This window comes from Dendrobates tinctorius, unplaced genomic scaffold (assembly GCF_039654945.1).
Source record: "Dendrobates tinctorius isolate UK_male_01 unplaced genomic scaffold, ASM3965494v1 ptg000154l, whole genome shotgun sequence".
In the NCBI taxonomy this organism is placed as follows: Eukaryota; Metazoa; Chordata; class Amphibia; order Anura; family Dendrobatidae; genus Dendrobates; species Dendrobates tinctorius.
In genome coordinates this window covers 8,393,224-8,415,755 of record NW_027361821.1, presented here as the reverse complement: position 1 = coordinate 8,415,755, position 22,532 = coordinate 8,393,224, and the positions used below count along the sequence as shown (strand labels likewise).

The window sequence follows — 22,532 nt, the reverse complement described above, 5'->3', positions numbered from 1 at the left end:
AAATCTTTCTTTGCCAGAGAAGATGTGAAAGATGCCATCAAGTCTAATAGAGTAATGTAAGCATCAAAATATCATCATGTTCATTGATGTGACAGTGTAGAAAGGATTAATGGTGGGTTAGGTTAATGTTTTACAGCTTTATAAAATACTTCTTAAAATACTTTCTGTAAGTTATGTGACTTTTTAGGTTACTTGTCGTTCTTAAATGACATAGATCAAACAATTTAGTCCCTGAAATAAGTATCAGTAATTTTTAATAATAAGGTGATTAAACTTAACAGAAAATTATTGACAGACAGGACTGTATACATCGTATTCCATGTAATTTCATGAATACATGTCGAATGTATGATTGCTTGTTTTACCATGCAGAGTATAATACAAGGCTGGGTAGCACCGGATGCCTGAAAATATCCTGCTAGAAACATTCTAGTAAATTGTTTAATTACTGTATTTGTTTCAGGCATATTGGGATAGAAATTATACATTTTGTTACACATACAACACATTCCATAAACTGCAGCATAATGAAAATTATGTCACCTACATACTGTATACACAGACAGTACATACAGTATATCTAGTGTATATATACACAGAACACATTGTAGATTCAGACTGATGGCAGCAAAACCACAGAGGAACATACAGTATATGGAAACAAAAAGTAAAGAAAAACTTTTAAACTTTAGATTCTACAAACTAACTCTTTGTTGGAATATGTTGGGTGCAACATCTCCATTCCTGTCTATGAGTATTTCGTTTCTAGATTTGTATACTGTTTATAAAGTTAAAAAAACCAAACTCCCAGAGGCTCACACAGGAAGAACATGTGACTGTATTTTCTGTTTTCCTGTGTCTGTGTATGAGAGAAACAGCCTGCTGTAGTCTGCTGCACAGAAAGAGACACACAAATGATTTATTCCTGATCTATTAAGCTTATCATATATTGTTCCTGAATAAAGAAGCATTGTTGTCACACGCTTGGAGAATATCCTGAATAATCCGCTGCCAACAGGTTATGGGCCCAGAGTGACACAGAATCTGAGAGTAACACAGCAACAGACTCCCAGAGGAAAAACAGCACAGAGAAAATATGTCCACTAGCAGCAATCCTGTCAAATTCTCAGTGCCAATCCTCACTAACCAGAACTACCAGTCCTGGAAATTCAAGGTGAAAATGCTGCTTATAAGAGAATGTATGTGGAAATATACTCAGGAACAAGTGCCTCATCCATTACCAGATGATTGGTTAGAGAACGATAATGAAGCACAAAGCATGATCTCCATCAGTGTAGATGATAATCAGATTGTGCATATATGCAAGTCTGCAACTGCAAAGGAGATGTGGGATGAGTTACAGAAAGTGCATGAAAGATCAAATCTCAGCAATAAGCTTTATCTCATGAGAAAGCTGTAACAGTCTAAGCTAATTGAAGGACATGATATGCAGGACTATTTAAAAAAAAAAACCCTAGAGATTGTGGAGCATCTCAGGAGTATTGGAGAAGAAATTAAAGATTTTCATGTTGCTGCACTTCTATTAAGTGGTCTTCCAAAGAGTTATGACACACTCGTGACTGCACTAGATGCACGGCCAGATGATGAGCTGACACTAGAGTATTTTAAAGGCAAACTTGTAAATGAATTCAAGAGAAAAATGGAGCATGTAAGCATCAGTAATGAATCCAGAGCAGAAACAGCATTAAAGACACAGGATTTCCCTAAATATAAGAGCAATCTAAGAGAAACACATGAATGTTTTGTCTGTAAAAAGCCCGGCCACCTTAAAGCAGACTGCAGAATTTGGAAAGCAAGAATGAGTCAGCTTAAAAAGCAGAACAGTCATCAAAGGGTTAAAACAGCTGTAAAGGAAGATTCTGCATGTGTTGAAGCTGTGTTCAAAGCCAGTACAGGCCCATCTGCAAAGCATATATGGTGATATGGTGTATATATTCTGGTGCAAGCAGTCATATGACAAATAACAAGGATTTCTTCACTGACCTTAATGAAAGCAAGTCAGAAAAGGTCATCTTAGCTAATGGTCACTATATGACTTTAGAAGAAGTAGGAGACTCCTACCTTCACTGTCCAGTTTCCTCAGCACAAAGCAGAAAGATCCCAATAAAGGATGTTCTCTGTGTTCCCAGCCTTGAAAGCAGTCTTCTGTCAGTAAAGAAGCTCACGAAAAAGGGGAATGTAGTTACTTTTAGAGATAACAGCTGCATCATCTGCAAGAAGGGCCACACTCTTGCAGAAGGAAAAGTCCAAGATGATCTTTATCAGCTAAAATGCAAAGAAAGGGAGTACAATGCTAGACAAGATCTGCATAAGAACTGTATCGATGTATGGCACAGACGTCTTCGGCACAGAGACACAGAAGCAGTACGGAAGATAGCTCAACTTGCAAATGGTATTGAAATCAACCAGTGTAGTGAAATGATGAAGTACACTAGCTGTCTTCAAGGGAAAATGTCCAGAAAATCCTTTCCCAAAATAAGGACCACTAGATCTGAACAGCCTCTGGATACAGATGTATGTGGTCCAATGAGTGTTCAAACTCCTAGCAAGAAGAGATATTTTCTCACATTAATTGATAACTACTCCAGATATACAGTTGGCTACCTGCTTCACAGTAAGGATGAAGTTCCACAGAAACTTGAAGAATATCTTGCTGTAGTATTTAACAAATTTGGAAGAATGTCAAAAGCCCTGCGTGCAGATAATGGAGCCGAATATATAAGTGGTAAGGTGCAAACCATTTTGAAAAAGGATGGAATCATGTTCCAGACTACCATTCCATACAACCCAGAATAAAATGGCATTGCAGAGAGAAAGAACCGTACTCTCTTTGAAAGTGGCAGTAGTATGTTGTTTGATGTAACTCTACCTACAACGTATTGGGGAGAAGCCATCATGACAGCTTGCTATCTTCAAAACAGATTGCCAGATAAAGCCACAAATAAAACTCCATATGAGCTATGGAACTGCGAGAAGCCTAACCTGAAGCACCTCAGGGTATTTGGAAGCAAAACGCTTATGTATATTCCCAAACAAAAACGTTCCAAGTGGGAATCGCATGCAAAGCAAGGAGTCCTGGTGGGCTTTAGCGAAACTCAAAAGAGATACAGAATTCTGCACCCAGAGACCAACACAGCAACAATCAGCAGAGATGTAGTGATTGATGAAATCTCTGTATCGCTCAAGAATCTCAATCACCAAACCAAGACACGGAAAAGGAAAACACTGAAGTGTGGATAAGCTCTGAAGCCACCAAGGTAGACACAGAAGAACCAAGTCAACCTCCAGTCAGGAGATCAGAAAGGCCAAACAAAAGTATCCCAGCTAGACACCTTTCTTATATGGTCAGAACACTTCCTGAACAAGAGCCACAGACATGGCAAGAGATGCAAAAACTGCCTGTCCATGAGAAGCAGAAGTAGATAAATGCTGCTAATGAAGAGATGGAGTCCCTTCACCAACTCTAGACATGGGAGCTTACTGAGCTACCACAAGGAAAAAGAGCTATTGGATGTAAGTGGGTCTTCAAAAACAAATATGACTCAGAAGGTAAAGTTCACCGGTTTAAGGCAAGATTAGTTGCAAAAGGGTACTCACAAAAGTATGGTGAAGATTGTGATGCTACATTTTCTCTAGTTGCAAAGCAAACAACATTCAGAACTTTAATGTCCATAGCTGCAGTTCAACAGATAACATTGAGACATTTTGACATCAAAACAGCCTTCCTACATGGTGACATTGAAGAAGACTTGTACATGAGCCAACCTGAGGGATATATTAAAAAGTGAAGAGCACCTTGTTTGTAAAATGCAAAAATCTCTCTATGGACTTAAGCAGTCAGCAAGAGCTTTGAACTTGAAAATGAACAAAGTTTTGGTGGATGATGGATTTAAAAGATCTCAAGCTGATCCATGTTTGTAAATGAAAAATGTAGTGAAGGAGTGGATGTATGTTCTCCTATATGTTGACAATGTAATCATGTCTCATAAAGATGAAAAAAAAATTGCAAAGCTAGGTGAAATTCTCAACCAGCACTTTGAGACTAAGGATCTTGGAAATGTGACATATTGATAGGGAATCCAAATCCAGAGAGAGGAGGGAGTTTTCTTCTCAACCAAAGTTCTAAAATTTCCGCAATACTAAACCAGTTTGGAATGTGAGAAGTCAAAGGTGTGTCAACACCAATGGATCTGTCCTACTTAAAGTTGGAAGGAGAAGAAGATCTGCTGCCCAACAATGAGAGATATAGACAAGCAGTGGGGGTGCTTCTGTACATAGCAACAACAACTCGTCAGGATATCACAGCCACAGTCGGAATTCTCTGCCGACGTGCATGCAAGCCACGCCAAAGAGACTGGAATGCAATTAAGAGAATTCTTCAACATCTTAAAGAAACTCAAAGGCTAAATCTTAAGATATCTGCATCAGGAGATCTCACTCTCAGAGGTTATGTGGATGCAGATTGGGCAGAAAATTCAAGTGATTGGAAATCAACAAGTGGTTACTTGCTAAAGTTAGGAGAAAATTCAATTTCTTGGTACAGCAGAAAACAAGTGTCAGTCGCATTATCTTCTGCAGAATATATGTCTGCTGCTTATGAAAGTCAAGAAGTAATTTGGTTGAATTAACTTTTGGAAGATTTCGGCAAGGACTAAGCACATTGATGTAGAACATCACTACTTATGTGACTTAGTGAAATGTGGTGTAGTGAAATGTGGTGTACTTGAGTTTGTTTATTATGAGTCTGACAAGATGATAGCTGATGGAATGACAAAGCCATTATCAAGAGCCAAGTTTGTGGACTTCAGAACCGCAATGGGACTAACAGGATAAGTAGTTGTTGAGTGGGAGTGTGGGATTATTTTTGCAACAACTCCATTCCTGTCTATGAGTATTTAGTTACTAGATTTGTATGCTGTTTATAAAGTTAAAAAAATAACTCCCAGAGGCTCACACAGGAAGAGCATGTGACCGTATTTCCTGTTTTCCTGTGTCTGTGTATAAGAGAAGCAGTCTGCTGTAGATGCTGCACAGATAGAGGCACACAAGTGATTTATTCCTGATCTATTAAGCTTATCATATATTGTTCCTGTTTGTTCCTGAATAAAGAAGCTCTGTTGTCACACGCTTGGAAAGTATCCTCAATAATCCGCTGCCAACACTCTTTAACTCTAATGACACCTTTACACACCCTTGGCATTCTCTTAGAGCTTTTTAAGGTAGTCACCTTCTAATAGTGTTAAAAAAGTTTCCTGAAGTGCTGAGAACTTGTTTGCTACTATGCCTTGACTCTGTGGTTACCACATTTGACATAAAAGAGGTGTTATACCAGTGTGATGTGTAATGGCCGCACTCTGCTCTCCTGGTCTCACTGAAGAGCTGTGTGTGGTTATAACTAGAGATGAGCAAATTTGTTCGGATTCGGTTCCGAATATGATCGGCATCGCATATTGTTTTTGAGATATTCGTTGAACACAGCCGAACATCATTAGCGTCAATGGGAGTAGAATTTACCGAATATGTTTGAAACCAATCATTAAACATACATTCGGCATGAATAGTCTTCGAATATGGCTCAAATATGTCAAAATCAGATTTTGGGATAAAAACCGAATAAATTTGCTCATCTCTAGTTATAACTTACACATCGGCAGGTCCTTCTCGGCTTCAGCTTCCAGCTCACATGCAGACAGGGATGAAATATTGTTCAATACAGCAGAGCTCAGAGAGCTGCAAAAAATGTGTTTGCAAGAAGACAAATTTCATTTCTCCTGTTCTGTGTTAGTTACTTTTTTCACACTGATAACTCCCCCTTCATGTAAAATAAGCTCTGAAGGCAGAGTTATCTTCCAGGCAACTTCCTTCCCTGAACCTGGAAGAGGTCAATTATATAAAGTGATGAAAGAATATTTGATCCACAACAAGGCATCTGATATGAGGCATTCAGGTGTAATGGTGCACAGGGTGGTAGCCGCAGGCGACTGTCATGTGTCTGACACCCTGACACGTTACAGACAATTGTGGGTTCTTGCTGGGTGATAGTGTTGTGAGGCCTTGGGCCCATGCAGGCCACCGATAGCCGATGATATTGGCTAGCCAGGACATGAGTTCCACAGATTAGTAAAGGAGACTTCTGTTCAAACATGGAAACTTTTCTGAACTTGATGAGGGTTATATACAAAGGATAGCGAGTACACAGTCTTAAGCACTTTTCAATCACAGCAAGAAGCCTTCCTTTTCACTGACATTGTTTCCTTACACTGTAGCCTGCTGCAGGGCCGGTATAGAACACTGTTTTGCCCTACTTTTTCACAGCCTAGCTTGTCACCACACTACAATTCAGCAAGTTTTTCTACACCCGCCCAGTGGCTCCGCATCCTATTACTATCGATGCCCTGGATCTACAGTTCAGGACTCTCACTTTCCCCACAGACTCAGTCCTCTTTAGGTCCAAACCATCAATTTGAGGGATTCTCATAACATGTCATCCTATCCAAGGACCCTTTTAAAGTAGAAGGCCATTCTGCCTCTTTTGTCAGTTCCTAGTCTCACTTCATCATTGTCCTGTCGTCTCCTTTGCTGTAGTTCACCCAAATGGCAGCACTGCACCACACCTGTCACTTTTTCAGACTCTGACTCCTCTCTGACTAACTTCAGGAAGCAGTCAGTAGATAAACAGTCGCACTCAAGTGTGGATTAATCTTGCAAAAAATCTTGAAGATTTTGTGAAATTTTTGGATTTTTATTTTATTTCAAATGCATCAAATAGTGTAACACCGCAGACAAAAGAAGTATCCAAAATGTGGGTATAATATCGTAATCCAGGATATGAGTATACTATGGTTACGTTTCGACCTACTAGGAGGCCTTTCTCAAACCATACTCAAGTAGTGTCAAGAAAAAGATTAATTAGAGCATTTTCAGAAGTCCCAAACAGGGGCTGATGGCATGGGAGCAGGTCCAGGCTGCTCCCATGCCATCAGCCCCTGTTTGGGACTTCTGAAAATGCTCTAATTAATCTTTTTCTTGACACTACTTGAGTATGGTTTGAGAAAGGCCTCCTAGTAGGTCGAAACGTAACCATAGTATACTCATATCCTGGATTACGATATTATACCCACATTTTGGATACTTCTTTTGTCTGCGGTGTTACACTATTTGATGCATTTGAAATAAAATAAAAATCCAAAAATTTCACAAAATCTTCAAGATTTTTTGCAAGATTAATCCACACTTGAGTGCGACTGTTTATCTACTGACTACTGTTTGTGGACCCTCCACGTACAGTCAGCACCTATCTCCTCCACAGCAAGAGTGCGTGTCTTTCTTCTTTTGCTTAACTTCAGGAAGCAGGTCACTTGCCCTAGCACTAAGCCCTCCCCCTCTGGGCTGGTCTCAACATTGACTCTCTCCCTTACCCTGAGTCTATTGCTGGCGAAACATATCCCATTCACCTACATTCTATGCAAACACTACCTCGTGTCCTAACCTATGCATCACATCACTATACATTATAATACCTTATATTATCACATTACCTAGGCAAACAAACATCTTACACTTCTCATGACATAAGATGGACACAAGATACAGGACATTATTCAGATTACACATCACATTATATACAGCAATGATGACTTCAAGGGGGAGCAGGGCAATATGTCCATCTCCTTACACAGGTAGGAGTTTTTTTCAGCAGTCTATAACCTATATGTTCATATTAACAGTTTAAACAGGTTAAATGTGGTGACAGAGTCCTTTTAAGGATTCCTTCAAAATTCCAGCAATTTTCTGAATTGACTGACCTTCATATCTTAAAGTAATGATGGACCGCGGTTCCTCTTTACTTAGTTGAATGGTTCTTGTCGTATTTTGACTTAGAGCAGTTGTGGAATATAGCTCAGCAATGTATAGAACTGTGTACCAACACTGCCTCTGCAAAACAAACCTGATGGCTGCAAACATTTTCTTAAAAAGGCGTATCTGTTCACTGAAAGCCATTCCAGTTTACTACCTAAATAAGCTGCTTAACCCCTTAATGATCGGAGCTTTTTTTGATTTTTCGTTTTGCGCTCCCCTTCTTTCCAGAGCCATAACTTTTTTATTTTTCCATCAATATAGACATGTGAGGGCTTATTTTTTGTAGGACAAGTTGTAATTTTGAACGACACCATTGGTTTCATCATGTCATGTACTCAAAAACGTGAAAAAATTCCAAGTGCTGTGAAATTGCAAAAAAGTGCAATCCCACACTTGTTTTTTGTTTGGCTTTTTTCCTAGGTTCACTAAATTCTAAAACTGACAGGCCATTATGATTCTCAAAGTCATTACGAGTTCATAGACACCAAATATGTCTAGGTTCTCTTTTAAGTGGTAAAAAAAATACCAAAGTTTGCTAAAAAAATGCACAGTTTTCTGAGACCCGTAGCATCTTTTTTGTGATCTGGGGTCAGGTGAGGGCTTATTTTTTGCTTCTCGCTACACCGTTTAGCGATTGGGTTAATCTTTTTTTTTTTATTGATCGATCAGGTGATTCTGAACGCAGCGATACCAAATATGTGTATGTGGGATTTTTTTTATTGTATTACTTTGATTGGGGTGAAAGGGGGTGATTTAAATTTATGTTTTTAATTTTTTAAAAATTTTTAAATACTTTTTTTTACTTTTGGCATGCTTCAATAGCCTCCATAGGACATGACGGGGGTCGGTGATGCGCTCATTTCCGGCCGGGCACCGGAAGTACTAGTAAAATGCCCACTGTCAGCGTTTGACAGTGGGATTTAACTAGTTAATAGGTGCAGGCGGATCGCGATTCCGCCCGCGCCTATTGCGGGCACATGTCAGCTGTCTATAACAGCTGACATATCGCGGCTTTGAGGTGGACTCACCACCGGACCCCACCTCAAAGCAGGGGATACTGACTGCTGACGTACTATCCCGTCAGCGGTTGGTAAGGAGTTAAGAAAAGGACAAGGGGTGGGGAGGGTAAAGCTGTCTTCAAAGTAAAAGGGGGTAATTTAAAAAATCCAAGGTTTAACACATATTCTGGCTTGTTTCACGTGTTTCTTACCGGTTGTTTCCACCATTTCTGATTTTGCTGCCTTCAGACTGAATTTACAATGTGCGTATTCCATTAACGACAAGGAAAACCATTACATGATCAGTTGTGTTCATACTATTGCCTGGTACTGTAAAGTACAATGTTTCTCAGATTTTCATGTACTATTGATTCATAAAAAGTTAAATAAAGCAACAATGATCATTTAATATTTATATCCTTGTATGTAAAACTCAGTACTGCTTTTCCCATGGCCGCATGTGTCTATTAATGACATACATTGAGCGCAGTGGAAATGGAAAACATTTTCGATAGCTGTCAGTAATTTTCAAACAGTGAATAAAGATTTATTTCTAGAGAATTTAGGGTGTAAAGAGACGACCATACCTTTAATGGAGAATTTCTTGCTTCAGGAAACTCCCTCTCATCCAGACGTACCCATCTCTGGAGAAACTGCTGAACTAGTGGATTTTCATTATTAACGATCTGAAATCCAGTGACGTTGGCACCACCATGCATGACTCTCTCCAGTGATATGCTTGTAAATCCCTGTGTTTAAGCAAATTAATATAAATGGAATTAATTGTTCAGTTGGATCCTTTTTTGTGTTACTTTCATGCTTGATAAGTCATTGGGAAGCTCTGCAAATGCTACAATGCTATTATAGTTTAGGCCAGATGGGTGTTTAGCATATGAGACAGGTTGCAGGGTTTCTGAGGGACATTACCATCATTTAACCAGCTTCCAAGTATTTCTTGTCCACACATATAAAATCTGCTAAGCATGATCTGCCAAGCCTAGAACTGGGTCTAAGTAGGTCAATGATGCAATAAAAATTCCGGCCAGTCTTCAACTGTGTTTTGTAACACATCCTCTAACAGACCGATGGTTGGGTCAAACTCCAGCCCATATCCTAATTAAATACTTTTCTTTAACAAGTGCAGTTTGACTCTACAAATCTACCAACGCCATATTGTGTATCTTTTCTATGTTCACCCTAGCACCTCTATCAGCAGGTTTTTTCTATTTAATCTGAAAGCAGCATAATGTAGAAAACAGAGAGCCCCTATTACAGGGATGTGTCGCTTATTAGGCTGTGTGCAGTAATTTCAATGCAACCATTATTTTATCAGCAGCAGATTGTCACTACAGGACTAGGTCTCACATGCACACCAGTCAGGCTAATCTGTGTAACCCCGCCCCCACCACTGATTGGCAGCTTGTGCACTGGGAGCTGCCAGTCAGTGTTGTGGACGGGGTAATACAGAGCTCAGTATCCTGGACACTGCTACAGTAGAGAAAACAAGGATTCTATCAAAACTGCATAGCACTCCTCCATATTCTAGGGTAATGTGATCCCGTCTTAAGGCCACATTTCCACGGTCAGTACTTGGTCAGTATTTTACCTCAGTATCTGTAAGCCAAAACCAGGAGAGGGTGATAAATACAGACGTGGTGACGTGTTTCTATTATACTTTCCTCTCATTGTTCCACTCCTGATTTTGGCTTACAAATGCTGAGGTAAAAAACTCATCAAATACTGAGTGTGTGAACGTGGCCTCAAAGTGATGGCTTATGCTACATCCTCTTAACCGTATTTCCCCTGCATAGCTGTACTTCCAGCCACCCAGCTTATGGTCATTGCTGGTTAATGGGGCTGCACGGCACTTATCTGCAAATTGTTTGGCTGGGCCACCATTGTGCATCCCATTCATTATCTAGAAAGGTGTGGGTTGAAGAGGTAGGCCCCCATCTGTCATAACGTCATGACATATCCCAGCAATTGAGGATACACAGACCCGCATTATAAGGATACAATAACAGTCAGAAGTAAATAAGTTTAAGAAGTCTAACAAATGCCCCCCTTTGACATAAAATGGCACATAGCAGACTATGTAAAGTATATGATTTTAGTACAGACATGTGAGATAATGATGAGACTATACATACATTTTCAATAGAGTTGAGCAAAACAATCCAAAGGCTATCTTACTAATCCATGGCCACCGGACCAGAGCACTGCGAATCACCACCTAGAACCTGTGACATCACCAAAGCTGTCATCAAGTTGTGGCATGGAACACACATGACGGGGCGATGGTATACCAATCAGAAAGGCTCCGGTCATGTCACAGGTAGTAGGAGGTTAGTAGTACTCTGGTCCAGTGGCCAGGGACTACTGACTTGGCTACTGGGCTAGTGTCCTGGTAATATTTTGGCTCAAATCTAATATTGTAGAACCAAAGTGTAACTAAGGGTTTGTTCACATGCTGCATTTTTGCAGTTATTTTTTTCTGTGTCTTTTTGATGCAGAAAAAAATGCATTTTACAGTTCCAGCAACGTGAATGAGATTTCTAAACTTTCATGCACATGCTGCTTATTTTTTCCTTGAAGATTTGAATCATCAGAGCATTTTTTCAAATCTACAGCTTGTCCATTCTTATTGTATTTTGCAGCATTTCAAATGAATGGGAAAACAAAGACGCATCACAAGACATCAAAACCACATCTATTTTATGCAGTGTTTTTTCTACAAACACTATGCTCTTTACCACAGAAAAATTTGCAGCAGACAATTCTGTGGCAAGAACGTGTCTCTTAGCAGTAAAAATGCTGCATTTTTTGTGTGTTTTTTTATGCTTTTCTATGCTTTTTTTTCTCATGGGCAAAAAAATTCTGAAAGAATTGACATGCTGCAAATTGGAAACTGCTTCAAATCTGCAAGGAAAAAACAATAAATCTCATTAAAGTTGATAGTACTGTATAAAGCTGAGTAATTTTTTGTGCATAAAAACATGCAGGTAAAAAATGCGCAAAACACAATGTATAAATAATCCATAATTCCATTACATGAGTTGCGCGTGTGATTTTATAACTCAACAGAAGATGATTCATGACTAAAATATGCAAAGACCCATAATATTGTATATAATAGGCAAAGTAATGCCGAGGATATTACAGATTATTGCTGCTGTACATCCATACAAGTTGTCTCATGGGTGTCAGGGGCAAGGTCCTGAGAATGACATTACTTTGCAGTCACCTAAGTATTATTGGAGAGAAGGTGGTCTACATCACAGGGGCCATGTATGAAATCAATGCCCACCCGAAAGAATTGTGCTGATTGCTGTAATCTGTAATATTGGAAGCATTGATAGATCAGTGAGATATTTATTGATCATATTACAATTACTTTTGTTTCTTCTTTTATTGCACTGTATTTACTGCAAAAGCTCATACAATATTGACTTGTTGGGCTTTCCACTGCCGCTGCCACTATTTCTTCAGTCTATATACAGTTCTTATTCAACTCAACAGGGACCTTTGCAATTAAATACATGATTTTACCCATGTGAACAAACGCTAACAGACTCTTAGGCCGGGGTCAGATTTGCAAGAAACTCGCACGAGTCTCACAAGTCAATACCCAGCACTGCCGCCGGCACTCAAACCGGAGCACTCAGCTGCATGTATTTCTATCCAGCCACTTGCTCTGGTCCCGAGTGCCGGTGGCAGTGCTGGGTATTGACTTGTGAGACTCATGTAAGTTTCTCGCAAGTCTGACCCAGGCCTTAGGGTAGGGTTACACGACCATCTTGTCCACATCTAAATAAAATGATCTGATTATTCTGATTGGACTTTGATCAGAGTGGCATCAGTTTTTGTAGGGAAAAAAAAAGAAAGCTTCTCCACCTTCTCCATTCCGTCAATGCATGAAAATAAGACACGTTGACTTGCATCGCCAACTTTGATCTGCCACTCGGTCCATGTAAATAATTGGACATGTGCACAGGCCCATAGGATAACATAGCAAATGAAGGAGATGTCCAGCGAGGCAGAAGGTGTAGCCATACTACCTTGCTTACCATGAGTAAGGCTATCTAGCCGAAACGCGTTGGTCTGAGTTCTCTCTAGAGGCACTACTACTGTTTTAGTGCTTCAAAAAAAGTTTGTCATTTTACCTGCTACCTCGCTGGACATTTCCTTTGTCTGCTTTGCATTCCTGCGCCTGGCTCCAGGTGGCTCCTTGTGAGGACTTCAACAGATCTCCCTGCACTTCATAGCCTCTCCTTTTCCCCCGCACCCCTCCTTTCATAGGATAACATAGGTACGAGTGCTACGTGTGAAAACCATGTATAGCCCTCGTATGAGAAAAATGGTTGTGTGCACGAGCCCTATTCGTTACAGATCTTTATTATTTTTTACAGTATGAAGATACAGCATCTCTTGTCAGTTTTGAGTTCCCCTTACGTTCTTTCTGCATGTGCTCTAGTGCTTTATTGAAAATTGATTTATTATTTATAAAAGGAAGTTTTTTTTAGGGTCTGAGTTTGAATATACAAAATGCTAAATCTTCTCCAAAATACTTCATTATCTTGGAATCTACAAGTGAACATTTCATGCGTATACAGGCTCCTTTTGTTACCATGGATGCGCTATTAGTCCAAAGGTTTAGTATAAATTTAGATCACAGCAACAGAATATTTTGCCTTTTAGTAGAACATTTCTGTGCACAAAAAACACTTTCTATAATGTCATGTAACCAATCCTCCAAAATGTTACAAGCTGCTCTAATTCCGACACTGCCACTTATGTGACATTTTACCCATCAGCAATATAGGACAGTTGTCACAGGTTACTTTTAATATACATTTTTATTTAATATACATTTTTGATGAAAATTCCAGTTTGTGGCAGAAGGAATGAAATTCTTTATGAATATTTACAGCTGCCAAATGAGTAAATATCTACTGTCCGGATCCCCACCTGCCGCGGCCTCCAGGAACTCAGATCTAGGAGCAATTTGTATCCAAAGTATATGGATTGAGTATTTACTCTTTGAGTAAATATATTTTCTTTTGTATTTTTTGTTTCTTTAGTGCCTACATGCAGCAATATTTTAAGTCATACTGAAAACTAAAGGCCCTTCACACACAGCGATCTCGCCAGCGACATCGCTGTGTGTGACGGGGATCAGCGACCGCCCCCCCTGCTGGTTATCGCTGATCGCACAGCATCGGCCTGGGCCGTTTTTCGATTGCTGGTCTCCCGTTGGCCAGCGCGCATCACTGTGCGTGGCAGCGAGAGACCAGCGATCAGCGACGCTGGACATTGGTTTCTAATGTAAACATCGGGTATCTAAGAACCGCGGCTCCTGGATAATCAATGTTTACATTAGAAACCAGCATCCAGCGTCTCTGGTCCTGATCGCTGGGGCTGTCTCTGTGACAGCTCACCAGCGATCAGCCTAACGATGTCCCAGCGATCCCATCATGTCAGATCGTTGGTGGGATCACTGGGACATCGTTATGTGTAACGGGGGCTTTACTCACAAGACAAGCCCTTATTGGATAGATGCCTGCTGATTGATATGGATGTGGCTCTTCTAAACACCAGCCAGCTGCTAGAGCCAAGAAAAGCAGCGTCTTTCAGAAAACAAGCCCTTCATGTTATTTTTACTTTCACCATCGAAAAACAGTGAATGTGACTGGCAAAAGTCTATTAGATCTAGAAACAAGAAAATCAATGAGGCAAGGAGCAGACGACCGTATATTCTCTCAAACAAGATCATGCAAATCATACTCTGATCAAACTCTTGGATAAGGAAAAGATGGCAAAAAAAAATGTCTCCAATCTGTCAGACGGTTGAAATCAGACTGCATTCACATGTCATCTGAGTGCAGTCCTATGGTTTCCTTGGACTCATTGACTTTGACTTGCGTGGCCGAGTGCGATCTGAATACTGGATCAAACTTGGACATGCAAGTCAAAGGACTGACTCGATCAGAGGAAAAAATCTGACATCTGCACAGCCCCATAAAATATCGGTCCAATATTTTGTCGGCTCATACGTGTTTTGAATATACGGCTGTCTGCATGAACCCTCAGGCTCATTCACTTCCAAGTACAAATTTCTTGAAAAATGACTCAATAAAGAGAGAGGGAGATCCACTATAAATTAACATATTGTGACATATCATTGGTTGGTGGTCAAAAAAAGTAAATAAAGGTTTTTTGGTTTATTTTTTATAAATGTTTCTTTTTTGGTGCTTTTTTATTTTTTTATACAGTTCACATAATAAAATATTGAACTAATGATGTTATCACACATTCTATAGAATTAAAATGAAAATGATATAAAATGAAATTCGACATGTTCCCTTTATGGTCAATAGAAGCATTTTCAATAAAAGTTATATAAAAATGCTTCACATTTGGGAATTGAAATTTTTAATGTTTCTTTGTCCAAGGACGTCTCTTAAGTCCGGGCACATTACCCTGTGGATAGAACTTGCATCCTGATGCTTCGTAGATAACCAAAGACAGAAATAAATACCCATTATTTTCTCTATTGCTTCTCTGATAATATATGGCCTTTAGGAAAGATGAAGAGATGTTTTGGAGTTTAATTTGCAAAAACCACATACTGTTTTCTTGCAAATCAGAAACCCAGAGAACAATTTTGCAGAAGTCAGAATCAAATAAAGACTATTAGTGTAACTAAGCTGAAATGTCCTGGGGATTCATGATGACAGAACATGGGAGAAAATATGTTTTAATTCAAGAACACATCATTCATGCAGCCAGGAAACGTGGTGAGTCACACAATAAATCTTCTGTCTGAATATGAATATGGACTTCATTCGCTTTGTTTGGAGGGCAGCTAGTAATTGTGGGTTATTTCTATGGACAAGTACAAATAAAAAGCATCAGGAAGGATGCGAGAGCTGTTCATATTGGTGTTACAGTAGAGAGAAAAATCGTCCTTGAACTATGTTACGAATCAGAGATCGCATGAAACTTTTTAATGTAGATGGCATTTTAGAAGTAGAAAACACTCAGAAGAAAAGTACACTAGGTTTCAGATGCCGGTCATAGGGCCACATATTTATTTCAGTATTTGCCAGAAGCCCTATAAAGTACACACATGGATATGAAATGTACAAGAATATGAAAGGGGAGAAAATATGTTAAAGGGGCAAAAATCAGAGAAGAATTGTTGGTAAAGGATGAGTAGACACCTGAAACGCGTCAATGCCACGTGTCTCGTAATCTGTACTGCTGACCCTGAATGTCCTTAAAGCATTGTGTGAATAACATGTTCACTATTCGTAGATCTGGATTTCCTTTAGTTGGCATAAATCAGAACCTGACCGGTCTGGATAATGTAGGTACAGTAGATAATGTATATTTGGTAACCAGTACACTCACCCAGCGGATATATTCAGTATATATAATAGCCACTAGACCTAGATTCTATACATGGACATCTGTGGAAGTCCACATTCACATCAGTGGGGAAGGGATAGAAAACGTCTCTGGCACTGGCTTATCACTAGTAATTGCTGTAATACCTAATGTCTCTTTCCGTCTGTGTCTGTAAAGGTACTGTCACACTTAGCGATGTACCAGCGATCCCGACCAGCGATATGACGCGGTCAGGATCGCTGGTGCATCGCTAAGTGGTCGCTAGTGAGCTGCCACTCAGGCAGATCTCACCAGCGACATCGCAGGGTCGGGGGGTCGCTACTTACCTGTCACACCAGGCAATCCTGCGTCCTCCCGCCCGGCTCCACGCGTCGCTCGTCGTCACAGCAGGAAGCGCCGCAGGAAGCAGATGACGAGAAACAGTCCAGCCTGTTCTCGCACGATCAGTGATAACCAGCGGGGGAGCGGTCGGAGGTAAGTATCAGACACAGCGATATCGCTAACAATATCGCTGCTACGTCACAAGTGATATTGCTAGCGATATCGCTTAGTGTGACAGTACCTTAAGAAGTCAGGAGACCCCAATGCACATTATAACCAAAAAAGAATTCCAAAGGCCTAACAATGGCACTTCCCATATACAAACAATTCCTACAAAAAATGGAAGTATACGCCCAATATAAATAAATCATAATCCATCTTTATTCATATATATTAAAATCAGACAATGGAGATACATATGCAAAACATAGGACTACTAACCACAGATCATACTCTGGTACAATTTTAGAAATTTTGAAAAATTATTTACAATACTTCGAAAATTCTCCTCTAGTGAGAATAGATACATGTGACCAAATAACAGTCTACACTGGGAATACATTTTTAAAAAAAAAAATCGAAAAACATGTTGGTGTCTACACAATAAATAAAAAAGTCCGGATAAATATCCAAATAAATAAGATACAAAAAAACTTTTGAGCAAAAATACATCAATATATATCAGCGGCAATTTCATAGGATAAAATCCTTAATGAACTGTTAAACTAAGTAAGGTGCAATAGTGCAAACCAGCAAACAGAGCTTTTTTATATATAATCATTGCAAATGCCATCTAATGAAAACGTCTGTAGAATACAATAGTGCATAACACCTACAAAGTGTAGCATAATTCAATAAGCTTTAAATCAATTTACATAATGGTAACACGCCTGCAAAGTGCAAATCCCCAATGCACATTAGTTTGCAGGTCTTTGAAAGAGGACCTGTGATAGGATCAAAAGTGGACAGTTTTTGCTTTAGTTTTATTCCCGCTCCTTTCTTTTTTAAATTCACCATACGGTTCCCAACATATGGACCTTTCGATTTAGTGCTAATTTTTATGATTTTTATAAGAGGGCAAGTCTTTGGGATGCCTTGCATAACTACCTGTGAACCACACCCACTTGGAAAAAAACATAAATATTACCATGAACTAAAAGGACATTATCTCCTGGCATCTAGGGGGAGGTAGCTGATTATTAGCCCTCTGACCACTAAGGTCTCTCTCCAACAAAGGTCCTCTGATGAACCACAGGACATATAGGGGGAAACGAGTCGGGACAAAAGGGATTGACTACATTAACACTGACTGAATCACTTTCTGGAGCTGAGTACCTAAGGGATTCACTCTTTGTATGGGGTGGGCTGGTAATCTTTGGAGCTACCCTTTAGTTCACATTTGTACATTCCTATGTTACTGCCTTAGGCAGGTTTCACACGTCCACATATTTCCAGTACCGGAAAACACGGTATCGGAGATATCTGTGCCCGTGTGTCCATGTGGCACTGTTCCCCTGCATGTGGTGCTGAACGTGGCTGTCATTCTCCCTGCTCTGCCGGCAACAGTGCGGGCAGAGAAGAATGAATGAAAAAAAAACATGAGGTCCCCCTTATATTTTTAACCAACCTGGCAAAACTAACAGGTGCGGACTGCTATTCTCAGGCTGTTAAGGGGCCGTGAATATGAGCCCCCCAGCCTAAAAACAGCAGCCTGCAGCTGCCCAGAAAAGGCGCATTGACACCTCTACATTACTAAGCCAGGCTTAATGTCACCTTAAAATAGAAAGGTGACATTAACCCCTTATTACCCCACTTGCCCCTTGTTACCCCACTACAGGGCAAGTGGGAAGAAACCGACAAAGCTCCAGAATAGGCACATCTAATAGATGCGCCTTTTCTGGGCAGCTGCGGACTACATGTTTTTAGGCTGGGGGCCCATATTCATGGCCGCTTACCAGCCTGAAAATAGCAGCCCACACCTGTTAGTTTTGACGGGTTGGTTAAAAATATAAGGGGGAAGACCTTTGTTGTTGTCAGTGCTGGCTTGCTGTGAGTGCCACCCAGTGGTCGGTGCTCATAGCAAGTGAGTACCGTATTTTTCACTTTATAAGACGCTCTGGATTATAAGAAGCACCCCAAATTTTGAGGAGAAAAGTAAGAAAAAAATATTTTTTTAATAAAATGGTGGTGCTTCTTATAATCCATGCGTCTTATTGCTTATCGGGGGTGGTGGCTGCGGTGAAGCGGGGTCCCAGGGTCGCTGCTGGAGGAGGCAGGAGTGGGGTGATACTGCATGCTGCAGGAAGGGATGAGAGGGTGCTCCAATGTGCAGCGCGCTGCCAGGGGGTCTTGTGCTGCTGCCAGAGGGGCTTGTGCTGCATGCCAGAGGGGCCTGTGCTACTGCCAGGGGGGCTTGTGATGCTGCCAGGGGGGCTTGTGCTGCTGCCAGAGGGGCTTGTGCTGCTGGGGGTCTGTGCTGCTACCAGGGGGGCCTGTGCTACTGCTAGGGGGGCTTGTGCTGCTGCTGGAGGTCTGTGCTACTGCCAGGGGGCTTGTGCTGCTGCTGGGGGTCTATGCTACTGCGAGAGGGGCTTGTGCTGCTGCCAGGGGGGTCTGTGCAGCAGCCCAGGGCTCTGCCGACATTTACCGGGTGTAGGCCGCAGGGGTGTCTGGGTGTCCGGCGGTGCTGTGGGTATCTCCGAGTGCCCAGCCGTGTCTCTATGTGCCCAGCGGTGTCTCTGGTTCCCATCCTGGGGCTCTGCCAACATTTTGCGACAGGCCAGAGCCCCAGGGCTCTCTCTCGGTTCCCTCTGTATTGACTCCGGCAATATGGTGGCCGCCGCCGGGGGCGGCGCATGCGCTGATTGTGATCTCGGGACTGAGATCTCTAGAGATGAGATTTCTGAGATCTCATCTCTCGAGATCTGGCCCGAGATCACTGTCAGCGCATGCGCCGCCCCCGGCGGCGGCCGCCATATTGCCGGAGTCAATACAGAGGGAACTGAGAGAGACATTTTGCGACAGGCCAGAGCCCCGAGATGGGAATCGGAGACACCCACAGCACCGCCGGACACACGGAGACACCCGGACACCCCTGCGGCCTACACCCGGTAAGGCATGTCCGCTTTGTAAGATGCACCCCCATTTCCCCCCCGAGATTGGGGGAAAAAAAGTGCGTCTTACAAAGCGGAAAATACGGTATGTAATCTGCTCTGTGGAGGCAATCTGATCATCCCCTGTATGTAGCAGAGCCGATCGGGTTGTGGCAGCTTCTAGTCTCAAAATGAAGACTATTGAAGCATGCCAAAAGTAACGAAAATGTTTTTAAAAATATATAAAAAAAAATATATAAAAGTTCAAATCACCCCCTTTCGCCCCATTCAAAGTAAAACAATAAAAATAAAATCTAACATACACATATTTGGCATCACCAAGTTCAGAATTGCCTGTTCTATCAATAAAAAATAGGATTAACCTGATCACTAAACGGCATAGCGAGAAAAAAAGTTAAATGCCAGAATTATGTTTTTTTTGGCCGTCGTGACATTGCATTAAAATGCAATAATGGGCGATCAAAAAATTGCATCTGTACCAAAATGGTATCATTAAAAATGCCAGCTCGCCCCACAAAAAATAAGCCCTCACCCAACCCCAGATCACGAAAAGTGGAGACGCTTCAGGTATTGGAAAATGGCACGATTTTTTTTTTTAAACAAAAGTTTGGAATTTTTTTTCACCACTTAGATAAAAAGGAACCTAGACATATTTGGTGTCTATGAACTCATAATGACCTGGAGAATCATAATGGCAGGTCAGTTTTAGCATTTAGTCGACGTGGTGAACATAGACTTTTCAAAAGCTTTTGAAACGGTGCCACACAAAAAGTTGATACATAAAATGAGAACAATGGGGATAGGGGAAAATATGTGTAAGTGGCTTAAGAGCTGTCTCAGGGATAGGAAACAAAGGGTGGTTATTAATGGATCACACTCGGACTGGGTCACGGTTAGCAGTGGGGTACCACAGGGGTCAGTTTTGGGCCCGCTTCTTTTTAACATATTTATTAATGACCTTGTAGGGGGCATAGAGAGTAGAATTTCAATATTTGCAGATGACACTAAACTGTGCAGCTCTACTATGGGTAAGCACTTTGCTTGAGCACTTTTTTACACCTCTGATTATTTTCTATATATCTATATAATGACCTCTATTGTGAGGAGGTGTGAGCCTATTATTCCCCATATGTTGTCTGCACTTTATGCAAATTTGCTCTAATCCTATTATTATCTGACCTCAGCCAGGATTGCCTGATCTTTATACTATATTGTATTTTGTGTACTCATTGCTATTGTCATTTTAAACTATTATAATGAATTTCAATAATTTTATAATTATGGACCTTTTACTCCTGTGTTTTTCTCTTGGTTCCTGACACTAAACTCTGCAGGGTAATCAATACAGAGGAGGACAATTTTATATTACAGGAGGATTTATGTAAACTAGAAGCTTGGGCTGATAAATGGCAAATGAGCTTTAATGGGGATAAATGTAAGGTCATGCACTTGGGTAGAACGAACAAGATGTATAATTATGTGCTTAATTGTAAGACACTGGGAAAAACTGTCACTGAAAAAGACCTGGGTGTATGGGTGGACGACAAACTCACATTTACTGGCCAGTGTCAGGCAGCTGCTGCAAAGGCAAATAAAATAATGGGATGCATTAAAAGAGGCATAGATGCTCATGAGGAGAACATAATTTTACCTCTATATAAGTCACTAGTGCGACCACACTACTGTGTACAGTTCTGGTATCCGGTGTATAAGAAAGACATAGCTGAACTGGAGCGGGTGCAGAGAAGAGCGACCAAGGTTATTAGGGAACTGAGGGGTCTGCAATACCAAGATAGGTTATTACACTTGGGGTTATCTAGTTTGGAAAATCGAAGGCTTAGGGGTGATCTTATTACAATGTATAAATATATGAGGGAACAGTACAAAGACCTTTCTAATGATCTTTCTACTCTTGGACCTGTGACAGGGACAAGGGGGCATCCTCTACGTCTGGAGGAAAGCAGGCTTAGGCCGTGGTCACACTAACCGACGCAAAGTACGGTCAGTATTTTACATGCGTAATACGGATGAATGGCCCCTAAACAGTGCTCCGTATGTCATCCGTAATTAAGGTGTGGTCGCGTATTTTGCGCATGTGAGCCTCCGTATGGCATCCGTATGGCATCCGTATAGCGACATTTTCTTGCCGGCTTGCAAAATGGACATATAATGGAGCCCTATGACAGGGTTTCTAACAGAAACCAAAGAATAGATATAGACACTTAGAATGTGTGTGTATATATATATATATACAGTGGGGAAAAAAAGTATTTAGTCAGTCAGCAATAGTGCAAGTTCCACCACTTAAAAAGATTAGAGGCGTCTGTAATTTACATCATAGGTAGACCTCAACTATGGGAGACAAACTGAGAAAAAAAAATCCAGAAAATCACATTGTCTGTTTTTTTTTCATTTTATTTGCATATTATGGTGGAAAATAATTATTTGGTCAGAAACAAGCAATCAAGATTTCTGGCTCTCACAGACCTGTAACTTCTTCTTTAAGAGTCTCCTCTTTCCTCCACTCATCACCTGTAGTAATGGCACCTGTTTAAACTTGTTATCAGTATAAAAAGACACCTGTGCACACCCTCAAACAGTCTGACTCCAAACTCCACTATGGTGAAGACCAAAGAGCTGTCAAAGGACACCAGAAACAAAATTGTAGCCCTGCACCAGGCTGGGAAGACTGAATCTGCAATAGCCAACCAGCTTGGAGTGAAGAAATCAACTGTGGGAGCAATAATTAGAAAATGGAAGACATACAAGACCACTGATAATCTCCCTCGATCTGGTGCTCCACGCAAAA

General features: G+C 40.9%; 1 protein-coding gene across 2 annotated transcripts in view; it reads right to left on the bottom strand.

Annotated features, from left to right (window-relative positions):
* The window catches only part of GRIA3 (glutamate ionotropic receptor AMPA type subunit 3), a 483,632-nt gene that overhangs the window by 119,826 nt on the left and 341,274 nt on the right, over positions 1–22,532 (bottom strand). For both annotated transcript variants that reach the window (XM_073547601.1, XM_073547600.1), the window contains exon 6: positions 9,467–9,628. In XM_073547601.1, coding sequence (XP_073403702.1) covers positions 9,467–9,628 — 162 coding nt within the window. The remainder of the gene's footprint in view (positions 1–9,466; positions 9,629–22,532) is intronic.